The 18,003-nt window shown below is 37.0% G+C and overlaps 1 pseudogene and 1 gene segment (V, D, J or C); one reads left to right on the top strand and one right to left on the bottom strand.

Annotated features, from left to right (window-relative positions):
- Window positions 1-1,511: 1,511 nt before the first annotated feature.
- LOC148121765 (large ribosomal subunit protein uL29 pseudogene) lies at window positions 1,512-1,936 on the top strand (annotated as a pseudogene).
- A 7,663-nt stretch (window positions 1,937-9,599) lies between these two features.
- The window catches only part of LOC148121764 (immunoglobulin kappa variable 4-1-like), a 30,782-nt gene continuing 22,378 nt past the window's right edge, over window positions 9,600-18,003 (bottom strand). Inside the window, 1 exon segment of the V gene segment in view lies at window positions 9,600-10,069. Coding sequence covers window positions 9,630-10,069 — 440 coding nt within the window.

The raw sequence follows: 18,003 nt of genomic DNA, 5'->3' as shown, positions 1-18,003 counted from the left end.
ACCTGTTGTGGTCAAACAACAGGTATACCTGTTATATATCAACTGTTATATATAACAACTATACCTGTTATATGTCAAAGTGTACCTAGAATCATGCCCACATATACACACAGACAAACAAATGCATATTCACAATGACACAGAAAAGACTTCCTAATTTATCAAAATATAAAAAAGTAAAATAATTTATGGAAAGGGAAAGAAAAAGAAACAGAAGAAATGGACACTAGTAAGGAAATAAGAAAGCACCACTGAATTCAGTAAAAGAGCTGAAACATTTTTCCTAGAGCCTCCACCTTTACATTTGTCATTACTTAGTCACATAGAGTATTATATATTAGATACTGAAAGTTCAGAACTGTAAAAATAAATCCCTCAAATTCAAGCAGCAGAGCTTGTGTTAATGTGTTACAGAAGGAATAGAAAGATAATACTGAGTACTTATTTTCATTTTCATTTAAAGTTATTTTTTTTTCATACGTAAATACATAAGAGACATTGAACCCATTATTTTTGCTGGGCACTTCAAACTTTTAGCTACTGTTTTAACACACCAGTATCAGGCAGCAGGGGGACATTTGCAGGTCCAGGGCTGTGTGGTGCAGGCATCTGGTGAGAATCTTCTCAGGGAGGTTTTGTTGGAGGCTGAAGTACTGTGGGAGGAGTACCAAGTTGATGCTGACAATAATACTCTGCCAGGTCTTCAGTCTGGACACTGCAGATGGTGAAAATGAAATCTGTCTCATATCCACTGCCTGTGAAACGTTCAGAAACCCCAGTGTACCGAGTGGATGCGTAGTAGATCAGTAGTTTTGGAGACTGTCCTGGTTTCTGCTGGTACCAAGCCAAGTAGTTAGTTCTACCAGATAAAAGACTCTGACTGGACTTGCAGCTGATAGTGACCTTCTCTCCTGATGACACAGCCATGGAGGATGGAGACTGGGTCATCACGATATCTGCACCGGCAACTGCAAACAGGAATAACACGCATGCACAGAAATGGTAACACTTAAAACTTGTCATTTCATAACCTTATATTGTCATATTCAAGAGTGTATTTCTTACATACATTGTAAAATTCTTGTATAAAAGAAGTGACTCCAAACATATTATAAATTTGTCACCAGACACCCAGAGGAACAGGCACATGAGGACCTGGGTCTGTGACTTCATATTGCTCTGCCAGCCTCTCTGACACACTCACGTTCTCACTCAAAAGTCCTGGTTTATAAAATCAACTGAACTGGGCTGGAGGGGCCCATGCAAAACAGTCAGCAAATACATAATGAAATGTTTGGGCAGTATGTGTGAATGGCTAGTGCCACTCAATACAAAATACCATCACTGGCAGTGTGAGCAATCACTGATATAGTTTACTGCTCTCAAGCAGAAATCTATTAGGTACTCTAATAACATCTTTGGGATGAGGTCCAAGACATATTTAAATCAGCTTGATTTTGCAATGTTAGCAAAGCTTTCTCAGATAAATTGTACTGTGGAATTGATATGACATGCTCAAAAATTCACAACAAAAGAAACTAAGGATCATCAACGCAGTCATAGCCAAGATTAAGACTCGGGACCTGTGCGGCAAGAAGAAGGAGGGGCTGCTTAAACAACTGGAGGATTTGAAGGTGGAGCTATCCCAGCTTCGCATTGCCAAAGTGACAGGTGGCGCTGCATCCAAGCTCTCCAAGATACAGGTTTATCCTCAAATCCATCGCACCTGTCCTCACCATCATTAACCAGACTCAAAAGGAAAACCTCAGGAAATTCTACAAGGGCAAGAAGTACAAGCCTCTGGACCTGCGATCCAAGAAAACGAGAGACATGAGCTCACCAAGCAGAAGGAGAAACTGAAGACAAAGAAGCAGCAGCGGAAGGAGAGGCTGTACCCTGCTATGCAAGTATGCGGTCAAGGCCTAATGGAAGGGCAATAAAGTGAAAAAAAAAGAAACTAAGGGTAAGAAAACATGCAAGAAAATAAAGGAAGAGTGGAGGGAGGTATAGAGAAAAAGAAGTGAGAAAGTGAGTATTAAGGCTAAATTTGTTTATCTCCTATCTTTAAATCCATTATTTTTTAAAACTTATTTTTTTATATTTTAAATATCAATCCCTGTTCCCACTCCTTCTTTTCATCTGCTCCCCTAAACCCACCCCCATCTGCTGCTTCATGAAAGTAAAGACTCCTCTGGGAAATCAACTAAGTCTGTGCCATCAAATCATTGAGAGAGGATCAAGGCCCTTCCTGTCCCCATGCCAAGACTGAACAAAATATCTCTCCATAGGGAATTGGCTCCACAAGGCCAATTTATAGCTTCAGTAATATGAGAGAATAAAATATTAATTCAAAAAATCATTAGCCCTCCTATGTACAAATAATAAATGGTCAGAAAATAAATCAGAGAAGTATCATCCTTCACAATATCCACAACAACATAAAATATATTGGGGTACCTCTAAAAAAAAGGTTACATACCTGCATGAGAAGAACATTAAGTCTTTGAAGATTGAAACTGAAAAGGATATCAGAAAAGGGAAAGCTCTCCCATGTTCTTAGATATGTAGATCAATATAATCAAAAAGGCAATCCTACCAAAAGCAATGTACAGATTCAATGCAATCTCCATTAATATCATAGAATAGTTATTAACATACCTTGAAATAACAATGATAAATTTTATACGGAGAAACAAAAAACCCAGGATAGCCAATAAAATACTGTACAATAAAGGAACATCTGGAGGCATCACCATACCTAACTTAAAGTTCTATTATAGAGCTACAGTAATGAAAAAAGCTTGGTATTGGCATAAATAGAAACAGGTGGACCAATGGAATCAAATAAAAAACCTGAATATTAACCCACACAACTATGAATGCCTGATTTTTGACAAAGAAGCTAAAAATATAAAATGGAAAAACGAAAGCATCTTTAGCAAATTGTACCGGCATAACAGGATGTAGACATGTAGAAGAATGAATATACACCTATATTTATCCAAATGCACAAAATTCAATTCCAAATATATCAAAGACCTCTATATAAACCCACCCCATGGAAACTCATAGAAAAGAAAGTAAAATGTACCCTTTAATGCATTGGCACAGAGAACATCTCCTAAATATGAAACCAATAGCCCAGTCACTGAAAGGAACAATTAATAAATCGGACATCCAGAAACTGAGAAGCTTCCTTAAAGCCATGACAACAATCAAAAAGACAAAATGGTTACATAAAAATGGGAAAATATTCCACCAATCCCACATCTGATAGAGGGTTGGTATCTGAAATATATAAAGAAGTTGAGAAACTAGACATCAAACTATCAAATAATCCATCGAAAAAGTGGAGTATACATCTAAGAAGACAATTCTCAACAGAAGAATCTCAATTGGCCAGAAGACACTTAAGTAAATGCTCAATATCTTCAGGGAATCACAAATCAAAACGACTCTGATATACCATCTTACACCAATCAGAATGGCTAAGTTCAAGAACACTGATGACAGTGGAGGCACATTTTACCCCGTAACCAGTTACACATCCTCAGACTCCACAGTTCCTTTCAATCAGCATTCAGCATAGGAATCCCAGCTTCTCCCATGGTCAGAGTCATAAATACCTTGACAATGTTCATACTATGAAACACAAAGCAGATAATGGTGCTAGGTTTGTGTCCCTGTGAACATTCAGCATACCATCAATTCCACATAGGACTATAGCTTTTAAGATAAACCTCAACTTAGCTAGGAAGTGAGGCTTTTTCCATAATCAACATTTTCCTTCTCTATAGCACCTGAACTGGAGGTACTGACAATGTGAATAAAAGTCAGATATTTCTGTTCCGTCTCAAACCTTGATATCCTTGAAGAGTATCATTCAATTTGAAGCACTGAGTGAAGTTCAGTATTCTCCAATCAAGGACAGAAGTACACTGCAGCCTTACTCTACAGGATATATAGATATATGTTTGCGGTAAAACACGTATAATTACAGGTTCCCTAGGAAGGTTTGAGGTCACTAACTCTGTGTTCCTGGGAGAACTGTGTGACAGTGATCTCCCCCCTCTTTCCTCTTCATAAAGTTATTAGTTTTGCTTCAAACACTCCTGTCCCAATGCCTCAACACAGCTGCACACAGGTCCTTACTCCCATTGAGCAGAACATCCAAATGAGCAAATATTAAACTCATTATCTCCTTTTCTTCTAGTGATTGAAACGGGGAGACACACCAGGCTTCACAGTTTCAATGTAATTCAAATTAAGAGATACTTAAGTTATTGCGTAGCTGAGCACTGTAACACTCACTTCCATGGATGATAATGAAATATGATGATTTTCACCACTGTTTTTCCAACTCTCTGAGCAGTGTCCCTGGGATAATGATGTGGATTGAATTATTGTTTCACACTGTTACCACATCCTGCAAGACATTCTCTATTAATGTCTAAATATCTAAAGAATTTTCCATCCTCTGTCTTCTACAACTTCATTATTTAACATCCTAATGATTTCATGTATGGATCTTTATCTGTTTTTTTTAATTGGTTCCTAGGCATTTTGTTTTTAAGTTGTGAATGGAATTCACCCCTGACTTCTTTCTTAGGAAGTTTGTTACTTTTACACAGAAAATCTACTGACCTTTGTCTATTGACTTTATATAGTGCTCTTGGTTTATATCCTGCCCTTTGCTGATAGAATTTTTAGGACTAAGAAATTTCTGACTGAATTCTGAGAGTCTTTAAGATTAAGAATATATTGTGCTCATTTTACTTTTTGCAGTTTTTCTCAGTCATGTTTGTGAATTTTTCTGAATAAGAGTGAGATTGGATATGTGCCCTTCTCTCATTTCAGAATTGTGAATCAGTGCTCTGTTTTTTCCTACTTAGTATAATTATAAGACTATTTCTCTCATTCATAATTTTGGTTTTTGCTTTAAATTGCTTTGCAGTGTTATTACAAATTTCTTTCATTGTTGTTCTTTTAATCCCATTTTATCTGGCTTGTCAATCAATTACAACACTGTCCAACAGACAAACAATAAAAACAGCCTGTCTGAGAATTATCCAGAACTATCATTCCCTCATTCTCCATGATCTCTGTTGCTAAAAGGCCCCTGGACTCTGGATCAGCAATTCAGTTCCATGGATAGGGACCAAGATCTATGTTTCTTGAGCTGACACCCACACAGCTTCCATAGGTCTCTGGAGATGCTTCAGGGACGTGCAGTTGCACAAGCCTCTCATGTGTACTCTTTCATTTCGAACTGAAGACAGCAGACCTTTTGGAAATTAGCCACCCAGGACCTTTGTATGTGTGTAGGCTGTCTATTAATCCAAAGTTTATTCAACTCCTTCACAGCCTTCTTAATATCCTCATCCATCATCAAGGAGAAACTCGACATAATCCATCCCATCAAGTGGATTCTCAGGTTGTTGAAGACATTCATCTCATCCAGTACTTGGGTTTCATATCAGTGAAGACTTCCTCAATGAACCCATCACATTGCTCCTGTCCCTCCGTGTCATTCTAGAACAGTGTGAGTCACCAGCTGTCTGTGCACTGTTTGGAGATTTATTTGTTGTTTTCAATCAAGATGCTCTGTCTAAGGGTCAGCATACTGTGTAATAAAAAAAAATCTGTCTCCTTGATGACATGCTCCTATTTTGAAAAAAAAAATGAATAGTTGACATGGTCTCTCTTGGTCCTGATAATAGAAACCAAGTATTCTTCATTTTTCCAGAAGAACCTGCAGGAGAACAGGGTTGCTCATGCTAGTTGCTGTGTCCTATATTCTTAACTATATTCAGGAAACATTCTTCTACTGCTAGCTCATTCTGGGATTTATCCTGAGTTTAAATGAGTGTTTTATACTTACCAAGATGATGACAGGATTTCAACTTCTGAAGTATTTTGTGTTGAATTGGAGTTAATATTTTTAGGTTTGAGCCACCCTTTCTTTCCTGCATATAAAATAATTTGGTTATAGTTTACACCTCTCTTAATGTATTCCTAGATTTCATTTGCAAGAATCAAGAGGTCCTTATGTTAATCAGGGAAATTTTCTCTCATCTCTGTATTTTTTCCCTTTTGAATCTTTATTTTGATTTCTAGATAATCCTGACTTTCCCACATGAAGTCTGATTGTATTCCTTTCTTTTCTTTCACATGAAACAGTTCCAGGGGTGTTAATGTTATTTCTTCATTAAAGCACCACCATAATTCTGCCAAATACCTTGTGCTTCACTTTTAAAATAAATATTTGTATTTTAATTTTGAAATGTTGTACAATAAAAAATTTAAAATATTTATCCCATCCCAGAAAGAAAATAAAGATTAATGAAGGCATTTGGGCCTAGAGACAGTCTCCAAATGAAGTCAGGTAGAGAACAGAATGTCTCTGTTGGGGAGGGATACTCCTTGTTTCCAAGAGTTGAGATATCTGTCGGGCCATGGTAGATTGCAACATCTGACCAACAGGGCCTCCCAACATCTATCTAGGTTTGTCTCATAACACTGTAGTTCAAAGTCAATATGAATGCATTTGGAACTGTTAAATAATTTTGGTGACTCATTTTCTTTAAGGTTGCCTTGTCCCATTGATTTAGCACTCTTCAGATTCTAATATAATAGTTTCCATCATATGTGGTGATATTTTTTTTGTGCATTAACGAATAAAGCTTGTCTGAATATCAGAGTGCAGAATTAGCCACAATTGTAAACCACAGAGGCTAGACATTTCTGGCATACACTTTTAATTACAGGTTTTGGGAACACAGAGGCAGACAGATCTCTGTTAATGCAAGGCCACCCAGGGCTGCACAAAATTTATTCAGTCTTAAAGAAAAACAGATCACACAAAAGTGATCCCAGCATTTGGTATCACATGCCTTTAACCTCAACGCTAGGGAGGTGGAGACAGGAGTGATATGGCTTGGCATAGAGAAGAATACACAGAGAGGAGACAGGAGCTCGGGAATTCAATCTGAGCAGTCAGTCTGAGAATACAATCTGGAGAGGTAGTCTGAAGACAGGATCACCCCTTTGATCTGAGCATTGGTAGAGGTAAGAACTCTAATGGCTGGCCATTTGGCTTCTCTGATCCTTCACCTTTCTTCCCTGATGGCTGACTTCAAGTTTTTTTTAATTAGGACCATTTGGAATTTGTGCTACAAGTACAATTCTTCCAGCTTAGTTTTGGACCCTCATTCTCTCAGTAGATTTACTTTCAACATTAGACTCTAAGCACATGTGTATAGTTAAAACATAGTTGTGGTTGAATAAAAGAGTTGGATATATTTTCAATCTAGTCTAAAATTTGTATGTCATTTTTGAGAAATGGGATCATATAAGGTTATTAATAAATGTTTATTAATTTATATAATTTTGTTGAGGATTCTTAATGTAAGAGATTGTTGATTTATCTTCCTCTGCCCTACCGCTCAACTACATTGGAGTTCCTGGCTTATAGTGTTGGACATAATGATATCTCTTTTCCTGAAAATAATTATTCATCTAGTTCTCTCTTGAAAGTATGATTTTCCTGTGCTCTCTTGATTGAGATGATCTTTATTTTTCTCTGTACATAGTATTACTGATGTATTTTCTAAAGTGTTATTTTCATGGTTGTGAACTGCCATACCTTGTGATTTTCTTGTAATGTCCTTATTTCTCCCTCAATTTAAAATACAATTTGGCTGAACTTAGCTCAATTATTCCCATATATTTGTGAAATAGATTGTTCCATGCTTTTCTGGTCTTTAAGGTTTGGAATGAGAGTTCAAGTGTCATTCTCAAATGTTTGTCTTTGAAGTTGACTTAGCACCTTTCCATTACATGTTTTGATGTTTATTCTTCATTTTGTAGGTTTTTTTTATTGAAGAAGCACAATCTATGACATGGAGAGATAACTCTCAAGTGATTTCTATCTGGGTAGCTAAATGCCTTTTGTCATTTATCATTTTTTTCTAAATATGATTTTTTCTATTCTTGCTTTATTCTATATAATCTCTATGTTTTTAGTTTTTTCAGCTCTTCTTTATCTTATGCTTCTTAGTATTGGTAACTCCATCATATACTAGAATTCTTAGACATTATAACCATTATATATATTTTTAACCAATGATGTTTCAGCTATTTTTTTTCAATTTCAGTATGAAGATACAGGATATACTTTCCTCCATTTTATTGAGACTTATGGAGATTTCTTTGCTCTGTGTTAAAAGAAAAGTATAGGCTTAGGACCTGAAAGATAAGTTCTCAGCACAAAGCATATGATTATTTTTCTCCAGATGGCAGAGGGCAAGTCATAAGAGAAAAGGCAGAATACAGAGGAAGAGTGAGAAGGGGATTGTAACCCTGGAAAGCGAGTAGGAGTATTTTTCATGAATTATCAAGGACTGTCTCTAAATAAAGAGACAGATATAGCACATTGGAAAATGGTAGTTAATGAATGTAGAAACCTGGTTTTAGGATGAGATGCTTAATTTAGTTAATTAGAGTGCAGGAAGGTTTCTTCTTTCTCAAAATTGGGAGTCAGATACAGATTCTTCAGAAGGAGATATGATCCCAAAAACAAAGGCAACAAATTCCACAAATTCCTTCCTTTACATACTTAGAATACACATATTTAGAATCTGCAAAGGCTATGTGTGTGTGTGTGTGTGTATATATATATATATATATATATATATATATATATATATATATATTTCTGTATGAGTTTGAGTGTATTTCTGTGTGTGAATGTATGTGTATATTTATGTGTGTGTATGTGAATGTATGTGGATATATGTGTATTTATGTTTATAAGTGTGCATATGAGTGTATGTGGGTGTGGGTGTGTGGGCATGGATGTGTGAGCATGGGTGTGTGAGCATGGGTGTGTGGGTATGGGAGTGCATATAATATGAGAGACAGAGAGATAAAATTAGAAGGTACTCTGGAAGAAAAGATTGCATGAAAGGGAAGGAGAAATGGGGAAGATTAAGTATATATGTTCAAAATATATGAGATACTGGAAAAACCTTGCTTTTAAGAAAATTGTGTACAGTGAATTTAAATCAATAAAAGATTTTAATGGGCAGCAAGACATGTCAAAGACACTTCACAGAAAGCCTGATATCAAACTTCAATTTGAGTCCCAGAACCCAAATGACGAAGATAAGATCAAGTCCAGGCTGTCCTCTAACCTCCATTTCTATACCATGTCAGATGTACACCTAGAAATATGCACACACTTACATACAGACACAAAATGCACAATCTCATGGTCACTGAGAAAAAGACTTAACAGACTAGAATACAATAAAAAGTTAAAGAAAAAACAGAAGAAATGGATGCCAGTAAGGAAGTAAGAAGCTCTCTAGAATCTATTAATTTTGGAAACACTTCTCTCTAGATCTTCCAAAATGAAATACAACTTGGAGTCATCATCACTTCAGCCCATAGAGTCTTTTGATTGACACCAGAACCCCAGAAGGATAAAAAGCTAAACACCTCAAATATTCAAGAAACAGAGCTTGTGGTAACTTAGTTCTCCTATGAAGTTTTGTAAAACTTTCATACTAACAAACAAAAGAGACATTGAACCCATTACAATTTGCTGAGCTCTGCCAACTTTTTAATCAGAGTTTCAGGTACACTGACTCTAAGGCAGAAGGGGGAAGTGTAAAGGACCAGAGCTGTGCATGATGAAGGCAGATGGTGAGACTCTCAGGAGAGGTTTTTGTTGCAGGCTGAAGCACTGTGAGAGGAAAATAGTTAAATTGCATACAATAATAATCTGCCAAGTCTTCAGCATGGACACTGTTGATGGTGAGAGTGAAATCTGTTCCAGATCCACTGCCTATAAAGCGATCAGGGACCCCAGTTTCCCGAGTGGATGCATAGTAGATTAGTAGTTTAGGAGATTGCCCTGGTTTTTGCTGGTACCAGTTCAAGTTGTTATTCTTGCTGTTACTGTTGTAAAGACTCTGACTGGCCCTGCAGCTGATAGTGATCTTCTCTCCTACTGACACAGCCAAGGAAGATGGAGACTGGGTCATTGTGATATCTGAACAGGCACCTGCAATCAGGAAAACAAATGGTCATAAGTAATAAAAACCCACAGAATTTAATACCGATGAAATTTGTCATTTTATAGCCTCATAATGTCATATTGCCAGAGTGTGTATCTTTAACAGTAGTGTAAGCAATACTGTCCTAGCGCACATTGTAAATTTCTTTTATACAAAGAGGTGATTCCAAAAATATTATAATACATTTATTTAAGTTTCTCACCAGAGACCCAGAGCAGCAGGGACATAAGGATTTTGGTCTGTGACTCCATGTTGTTCCCCCTGCCTGTCTGATGTAGTTCAGTTCTCAGCAAAAAGACCTGCTTTATACATTATGAGCATCTGGGCTGGACTGGAGTTTCCCATGCAAAGCAGTAATCAAACACATAAAGAAATGTCTGGACAGTGTGTGTGAATGACTGGTGTCAATCAGCAGGCAAAAATACAGTCATGGGTAGTGTGAGCAATCCCTGAAGGAGATCAACGTACTGCTCTCACAGACAGAAATCAATGGGGTATTCTCATATCAAGTTTAGGCTAAAATGCCTTACATATTTAAGTCAGTTTGCTTTTGCGGCAATGTCTGGAAATTTATCTCATATTAACAGTACTAGGTATAAAATAAAATAAATTAAAAATTCACAACAGCAAAAGAAAGCTAGTGTAAGAAAATATAAAGTAGAAAAAAGGAGGAGTGGAGAGAGGAAAATAAGAAAGGTAGAGAGAGTGTGCATTGAGGCTAAATTTGTTTATTATCTCCCATCTCTAAATTTATTCTTATACTGAAGACAATGAACAATGAGCTCAAGTTTCTTAGCTACACAAGGAACAAAGATTCAAAGGGCAGCTCATAATTCACTCTATGAAAATTCTGCGGAACATTAATTTAAGATTGGAATGACAGCTTTAATCTCAAAATAAAGGCAAACACAGCAGACACTAATAAGTATCCCTCACACAATTTCAGTGAACTGAAAGAGGACACTGAATTTGGGAAAAGGGGAGTGGAACAAAACAAACTAGATTTCTTCAAGTAGTCATGATCAATACTGCCAAGAAAGTTCATTCCAAAAACTCATATTCTGGAGTAATCTTTAACAGTACTAAAACTGGGTAAAATGGTCCTATTGACATAGTAAACAAGAAAAAACCTCTGTAGCAAGGGGTAAAACCATGTTAAGTCAAGTATTAATTTTTCAGAAACCAATAGACCACAACATCAGAGATGGTTGCTATCCTAAGACAATAATGTTTGAGTATGAGTGAAAATCTGTAGCAATAGCAGAAATCAATACCATGACTGGATATAGACATGTGAACTCTGAAAGTGCATATAAGAAATAAATTGCAAACCCAATATTTTGTGTAAAGTGTAAGAAATGGAAAAATGAATAAGTAAATTGTCATGGCAATTAGTAGAGATTCATGTCTGTAATTCCAGAACTGGAGCGACATAAAGAGCAGAACTCTGAATTTGAGGTCAGCCTAGGGTAAAAATTCCAGGTCAGTCTAATCTATGTGTGGAGAAAATCTGTCAAAAACATGCTTCATTTATGAAGGAATTACAAAACAACTCAAGTGCTTGGTATCCAAAGTAAAGTAGTTAACTGACACTGAGATTTTAGCATTGAGACAATAATATTATTGAAAATTAAATATACATTTAAGTAAATGAATTTCATATTTATATTGTATTTATTATATAATGTATACATCTACATTTTATGTGCAAAATTCTTAATTATTTCAAATAAGCATATTCAGATCTCTTTTGTAAACTGCTCACCCCCAATCATAACAGAGAGACAAGCTGTATGTTGAATAAGAAAGTTCTGAATATCAAGGTCAAGAATATGACAGATGAGGAACTGCCAAAGTCAATGTCTAACAATTTGTGCTGTGTCCTCTAGCTTAGACAAACTTTGTACTTATTTTGTTACAGCTGCAGTGGCTCATATTGTGATTTCATGTCATTGACTGCTGCTCATTCAGATTGGACACATGGAGACTGGATCTTACAAACACAAAGGCTCCTGTAGTTCAACATGTGTTTTTACAGTATATAAGATCAACACTAAAAGAACTAAATTCCCATGTTCTTTTTTTGTGTGGTAGTAAAAGCCTGAAAATCCTGACTTACTGCTTTCCTCACAAATTTTGTTTCCACCCTGGTGAATTTGATTCCTTGGGATGTGATTAAAAATGAACTAATTCCAAACCTACTGACCAAAAACAACATAGTTTTATTTGTTTACAACTTTGGAGCCAGGAAGTCTTATGCTGATGACATTGAACTCATGAGACAATGCACACTCTTCCATGGACACCACCATGAATATGAAGTCCCAGGGAAGACATATTTCATCCTAAAAAAACCAGCATTATTGGAACTGATGATGTTGTCTGTTATTATGGTGAAAAAGGCACACAATCTCCACTGACAGTACAATAACCTAACATGCAATCATGCCCACTTAGTAACTGGTGTTACATGTTACTTTACTTTGGAACATCATAGAAAATTGCCTGAAATTGTATGAGAGGAAGAACAATGAAGCAACACATTACAGATGAGTTCTATATACTGCGAGAAGGAAGGCTTCACCCAGGCAAAATCTTAGTTGTTCTTTCAGCTCCACTATCCTCAGTATAGATTTATAGAGCAAAATAATAAGCATTATCCAATCCCCTCTTAATAAATTGACATGATAGTAGGTAAAGGGTATTCCAAGTATCAATAGCCTAGGTTCTTTTGAAGTTGATCAGTGACTTCTACATGATTTTGTGGTTTGTGGATTCTTCTCATTTTCGGCAGTAAAATAGAAACCAATCCAAAAACATAAAATCATTTTTTATAAATAAAAGGAAATCATGAACACAAAAATAATGGCAAGACAGAGCAGAAAGAGCAAGCAGTATATGGTGTTGAAGGCACTGAAAACTAGGAGAGATACTGTGAACTTCAGTATAGAGGTTTCTCAAGGTAATATGAAATCACCATATGATTTAACTATTCCTACACTATGTATTTTCTGAAGTAGATATAAATGAGCTTAAAAGAGATATGCTACCACACACATGTTTATTATTGCACTGTTCACAATAGTCAGAATTTAATTTGACCCAGTATCTTTCAACAGATGAATGGATAATACAAAGACACAAATTTGCAAAGAAATTTATTGAACTATAATAAAAATGGAAGTTACAAAACTGTTTTAACTTTTTGTCTATGTTTCAATATACACATTTGTTTCAGAAAAGACTCCTTGCATATGGAAATCAGTACTCATTTTTCTTTGTTTTTGGATGAAGTTAGGTTAACTTCTTTTAGTCCAGGCTGAATAATAGTAGTCTTAAAATCTTTTATATTCTTGAGGTTTTCCTTACTGCATGCCCCATCAATAACTGTGAAAGTCATTGGACAGGGTGGCAGGGAAGCACATGAGTGGTGGATTCAGGACATTTCTAAAGTCAAGGTAATTATATAAAACTTAGTGGGACCAAAATGGAAAAACATTTACTGCTTTTATAATGAGATGTTTTGAATGCCTGGATTAAAATTTTCCTTGGCAACACCTTGACGGTAACCTGTAAGATCCTAAGGAAATGAGCCAGACATTGCCTGCTTAGTTTATAGGGGTTGAGTTACTGAATTTGTGATAACTTCTTGTGTACCATTAGGAAAGTAATAAAGTACAGTTTCTCTCTCCTGATCTAGAATGATAAACTTGAAAAACTCAAAGATATGCATCAGAAACTATTGCTATGAATCATTTAATTGAGCTTTCACATTCCACATGGGAATAATACAAAAGCCCAAAGAATGTTCATGAGGAAGTGGAGAGAAAGCTTCCGTGATTATGTGTTGCATTATTGGGCCTCTCGATTTTATGCACTTGTAATGGTAGAAAAACTAGATTATGCAAAGGATCTGGGTGTGGTGTCGTGCAATTTAGTGGGCAGAGTGAAGAGACTGGTGGGTTGCAGGTACAGGGTCACTATGAGCTACATAGTGATTTCCAGGTCAACTCAAGATATATAGTGAGACTTTGTACTTCTCCTCCTAAGAAGATAGCAAGGAGTGAAAGAAGGCAGGAAGAGGATGTGGCCACATTGTGGAAGATGTTATAGAAAAATTATCTTGTATTAGACAAGTAGAAAAAATAACTAATGAATCTAAGTCCATGGATAAGCTTATGTGACGGACACAGTGATGCAGATCAAAATCTAAGCAATAAATCAGCTGTAGGAGGCTTGTGTGTGTGATCTGCTGAAGAGAATTTTTAAACTCTCAAGCAAATACAAGTGGAAATGTAGCAATAGGGTGATGATGTCAACTTCTATCTTCAAGATTACTAACAATCTTCAATATTCAAGGCTCTTATTTTGAGAGTCTGATGAAAGTTTCCTCTACATATTAAATGATTTTTCTGTCTAGTCAGTTTATGAAACATAAAAATTACAACTTGAAAATAGTATCATGGAGATCTTAACTAAGGAAGCAAATTGAAAACTTTTAAGGCGTACGTGGTAAGACAATAATACATACTGTTTACTCACTCATAAGTGGATTCTAGCCATAATTAAAGGTCTTTGAGCCTATAATTCGTGATCCTAGAGAAGCTAAATAAGAAGGTGAACCTGAAGAAAATCATACAGTTATCCTCCTGGATATTGAAAGTAGGCAAGATAGCCAGGCAACCTTGGGAGCACGAGAGGGGGTGGAAGGAAGGGGAGATGGTTAGAGAGAAGGGAGTAGGGTAGGATTGGGGAAAGCTTGGAGGAATGGGATTGGGGGAGGAAGGAAGGATGGATAGGGGAGCAGGGAAGTATATATCTCAACTAAGGGAACCATTTTAAGGTTTGCAAGAGACTTGATTCTAGAGGGGTTTCCAGGTCCAAGGAGAGATCCCCAGATTGTTCCCTGGATAGCAGAGGAGAGGGGGCCTGAACTGGCCTTGGCCCATAACCATACTGATGAATATTTTGCATATCACCATAGAACCTTCACCTGGTAATGAATCGAGATAGAGACAGAGACCCACATTGGAACACTGGACTTAACTCCCTAGGTCCAAATGAGAAGCAGAAGTAGGGAGCACGTGAGCAAGGAAGTCAGGATCAAAGGGAACCTTCATCTGATGATTGATGGAGATTGAGACAGAGACCCACAGTGGAGCACTGGACAGAGCCCCCAAGGTCCAAATGAGGAGCAGAAGGAGGGAGAATATGAACAAGGAAGTCAGGATTGTGAGGGGTGCGTTCACCCACTGATATATGGAGACAGATCTAATGTGAGCTCACCAAGGCCAGCTGGACTGTGACTGAACGAGCATGTGATCAAACCAGATTCTCTGAATGTGGCTGACACGGGGAATGTCTGAGAAGCCATTGATAATGGCACTGGGACTAGTATCCACTGCATGTACTGGCTTTTTGGGATCCTAGTCTGTTTGGATGCTCAGCTTCCTTGACCTGGAGGCGGGGGGACTTGAATTTCCTACAGGCCAGGAAACCAGGACTGCTCTTAGGACTGGAGAGGGAGGAGGAGAGGAAGTGGGTGGGAGTGGGAGGATAGTGGGAGGTGGGCCGGAAGTGGAAATTTTTATAAATTAATAAATACAAAATAAAAGAAATAAAATAAAATGTCTGTATCACAGGTTCACCCCGTTTTAAAGACAAGATTTCTAAAATATCATGCTTGAGTTGTGTGGTGAAAAGACAGAACTCAGATAATGAACTTCAGTTAGCAGCAACTACAGGAGTTTTTGTTTGTTTGTTTGTTTCTTTTGCAATGGAGCCCTATGTGAGGGAGCTCCTTACTCTGTTGACAGAAATAGGTTGCAAAAACATTTACTTCCACAGGATGGATGGCGAGGGTGAAGTCTGTCTCAGACCCACTGCCATTGAACCTTACAGGGACACCAGATACTAGGTTGGATGCAAAGCAGATGAGGAGCTTGGGAGATTGTCCTTGTATCTGTTAGTTCCAGTGCCTATAACTAATACTTTGTTCGGTGATACACTTGCTGGCCCAACAGGAGATAATGGCCCTCTGCTATAGAGAAACAGGCCTTAAAGCTGGAGATTGGATCAGAACAATGTCCCCAGTGGAACCCAAAATGATAAACACACCTCGCTGTTTCAGATATACTGAACACACCCAAGTGTAAAACCATCATGTATGTGAAAATCTATAACAGCAGTCATGAACTACACTCTGGGAAGTCATAAAATTAAATGGGAACTTAACACTATTTAGATGCCTTAATTTCAAAATTGTCGGAACATCAAGGCATGAAACACAGTGACAACCACAGTAGTTGCTCCCAGCACTGCATTCCTTCACCTGGAAACAAGAGTACCCAAAGTAGGAGAGCACTTGACCACATCTCTCTGAGCTGGACTAGAGGCTGCTTCTTGGCCACTGCCAAGCTTCCTTTTAAAAATTCTGTTAGTAATCTGCACTGTGGTTAAAATATCAATGTGCAAATCAACTCAGAAAAAGCTGGACTTGGTGTTCAAAGAACACCTGCTCTAGTGCCACCCTATGGCAGTTAGGATTAGCAAAAGAACTGTCTAGAGTATTCTCAGTAGTGTATCCCAGGTGACGTTTGGGCTGGCCTTTCTAAAATGTCACTTTCTGTTCTGAAGTACCAGGTAAGGAGTGCATTGCGATTACTCTTCTTGCTCTAAAGGATGTAGGTTTCAGAAGCACTGCGATCCCTCAGAAATAAACTTTTAGGAAAGATATCTTTATATGTATTCTTTTTCGGTTTTTTTTTTTTTTTTTTTTTTTTTTTTTTTTTTTTTTTTTTTTTTTTTTTTTTTTTTGAGACAGGGTTTCTCTGAAGCTTTGGAGCCTGTCCTGGAACTAGTTCTTGTAGACCAGGCTGGCCACAAAATCACATAAATTCACCTGCATCTGATTCCCTAGTGCTGGAATTAAAGGAATGTGCCATTGCGGCTCAGATCATTCATTCTATGGGTATATTTGTGTCTTTGTTTTAACATTGTTGTTTTTGTACTCAGATTTCAAAACTGGTCATCATGACCCTTTGAACTATTTTGGCAGATGGCTGTGAACTATCATTTGGATCCTGGGAATCTATGTCATCTACAAGATCATTTAAGACTCTTATCTACTGATCTATTTCTTTATCCTAAACTAATTTTTGTATCTTATAACAACAACATACATGGCATTTGAACAGATACTTCTCAACAAGACAAAATAATTGGATTCAATACGATTGAGAAAAAAGAATGTTTTGTGGGTTCAGATTAGAAGCCGAAGGTGGCCCCACTAAGAAGCTTTAATCTCAAAGTCATCAGGAGTAGAAGAGTCAGTGAACTGAGAGAATAAAATGAAGAATGAGGCTGGAAATGTAAAATGTAATGAACAAGTGTTCTTAGTTATATTCCAGAAAGGTCCTTCTTCTCCTGTTCCATTCAGAGATTTTATAATGAGTTTAAGTGAGTGTTCTGCATTCATCAAGATAATGACAGGACTTCTGTTTCATAAGAACTTTGTTGGATTGCAATTAAGATTTTTGCTTTTGAACAAACTTTTATATTTGAATAAAAAAATCGTTTGAAGTGTACAGTACTCTTCCTGTGTTTTTTGGTTGCCATTACAACTATTAGGGCATCTTAATAAATCAGCATCTATTTTCTTCCTTTTTTTCCCTTTTTAGTCTTTATTTTGTCATCTGGGTAATGCTTCCTCCATACAATGAGTGTGGTGCTGTTCTTTCCTTTTCAGTGACCTGGATCAGATCCAGAAGTGTTAATGTCAACTCTTCATTAAAGGTTGAAGTGAATTCTACAAAGCATCCATAAGTCTGGGGCTTCACTCCTTTTTTAATAATTTGTAATATAACTTTAAAATGTTGCACAAAATGAAAACAATGTTTTTACGTCACTCCCAGAAAGAGAC

Source organism: Myodes glareolus, chromosome 6, assembly GCF_982192425.1.
Source record: "Myodes glareolus chromosome 6, mMyoGla1.1, whole genome shotgun sequence".
NCBI lineage: Eukaryota > Metazoa > Chordata > Mammalia > Rodentia > Cricetidae > Myodes > Myodes glareolus.
This window is presented reverse-complemented; position numbering and strand designations above follow the sequence as displayed.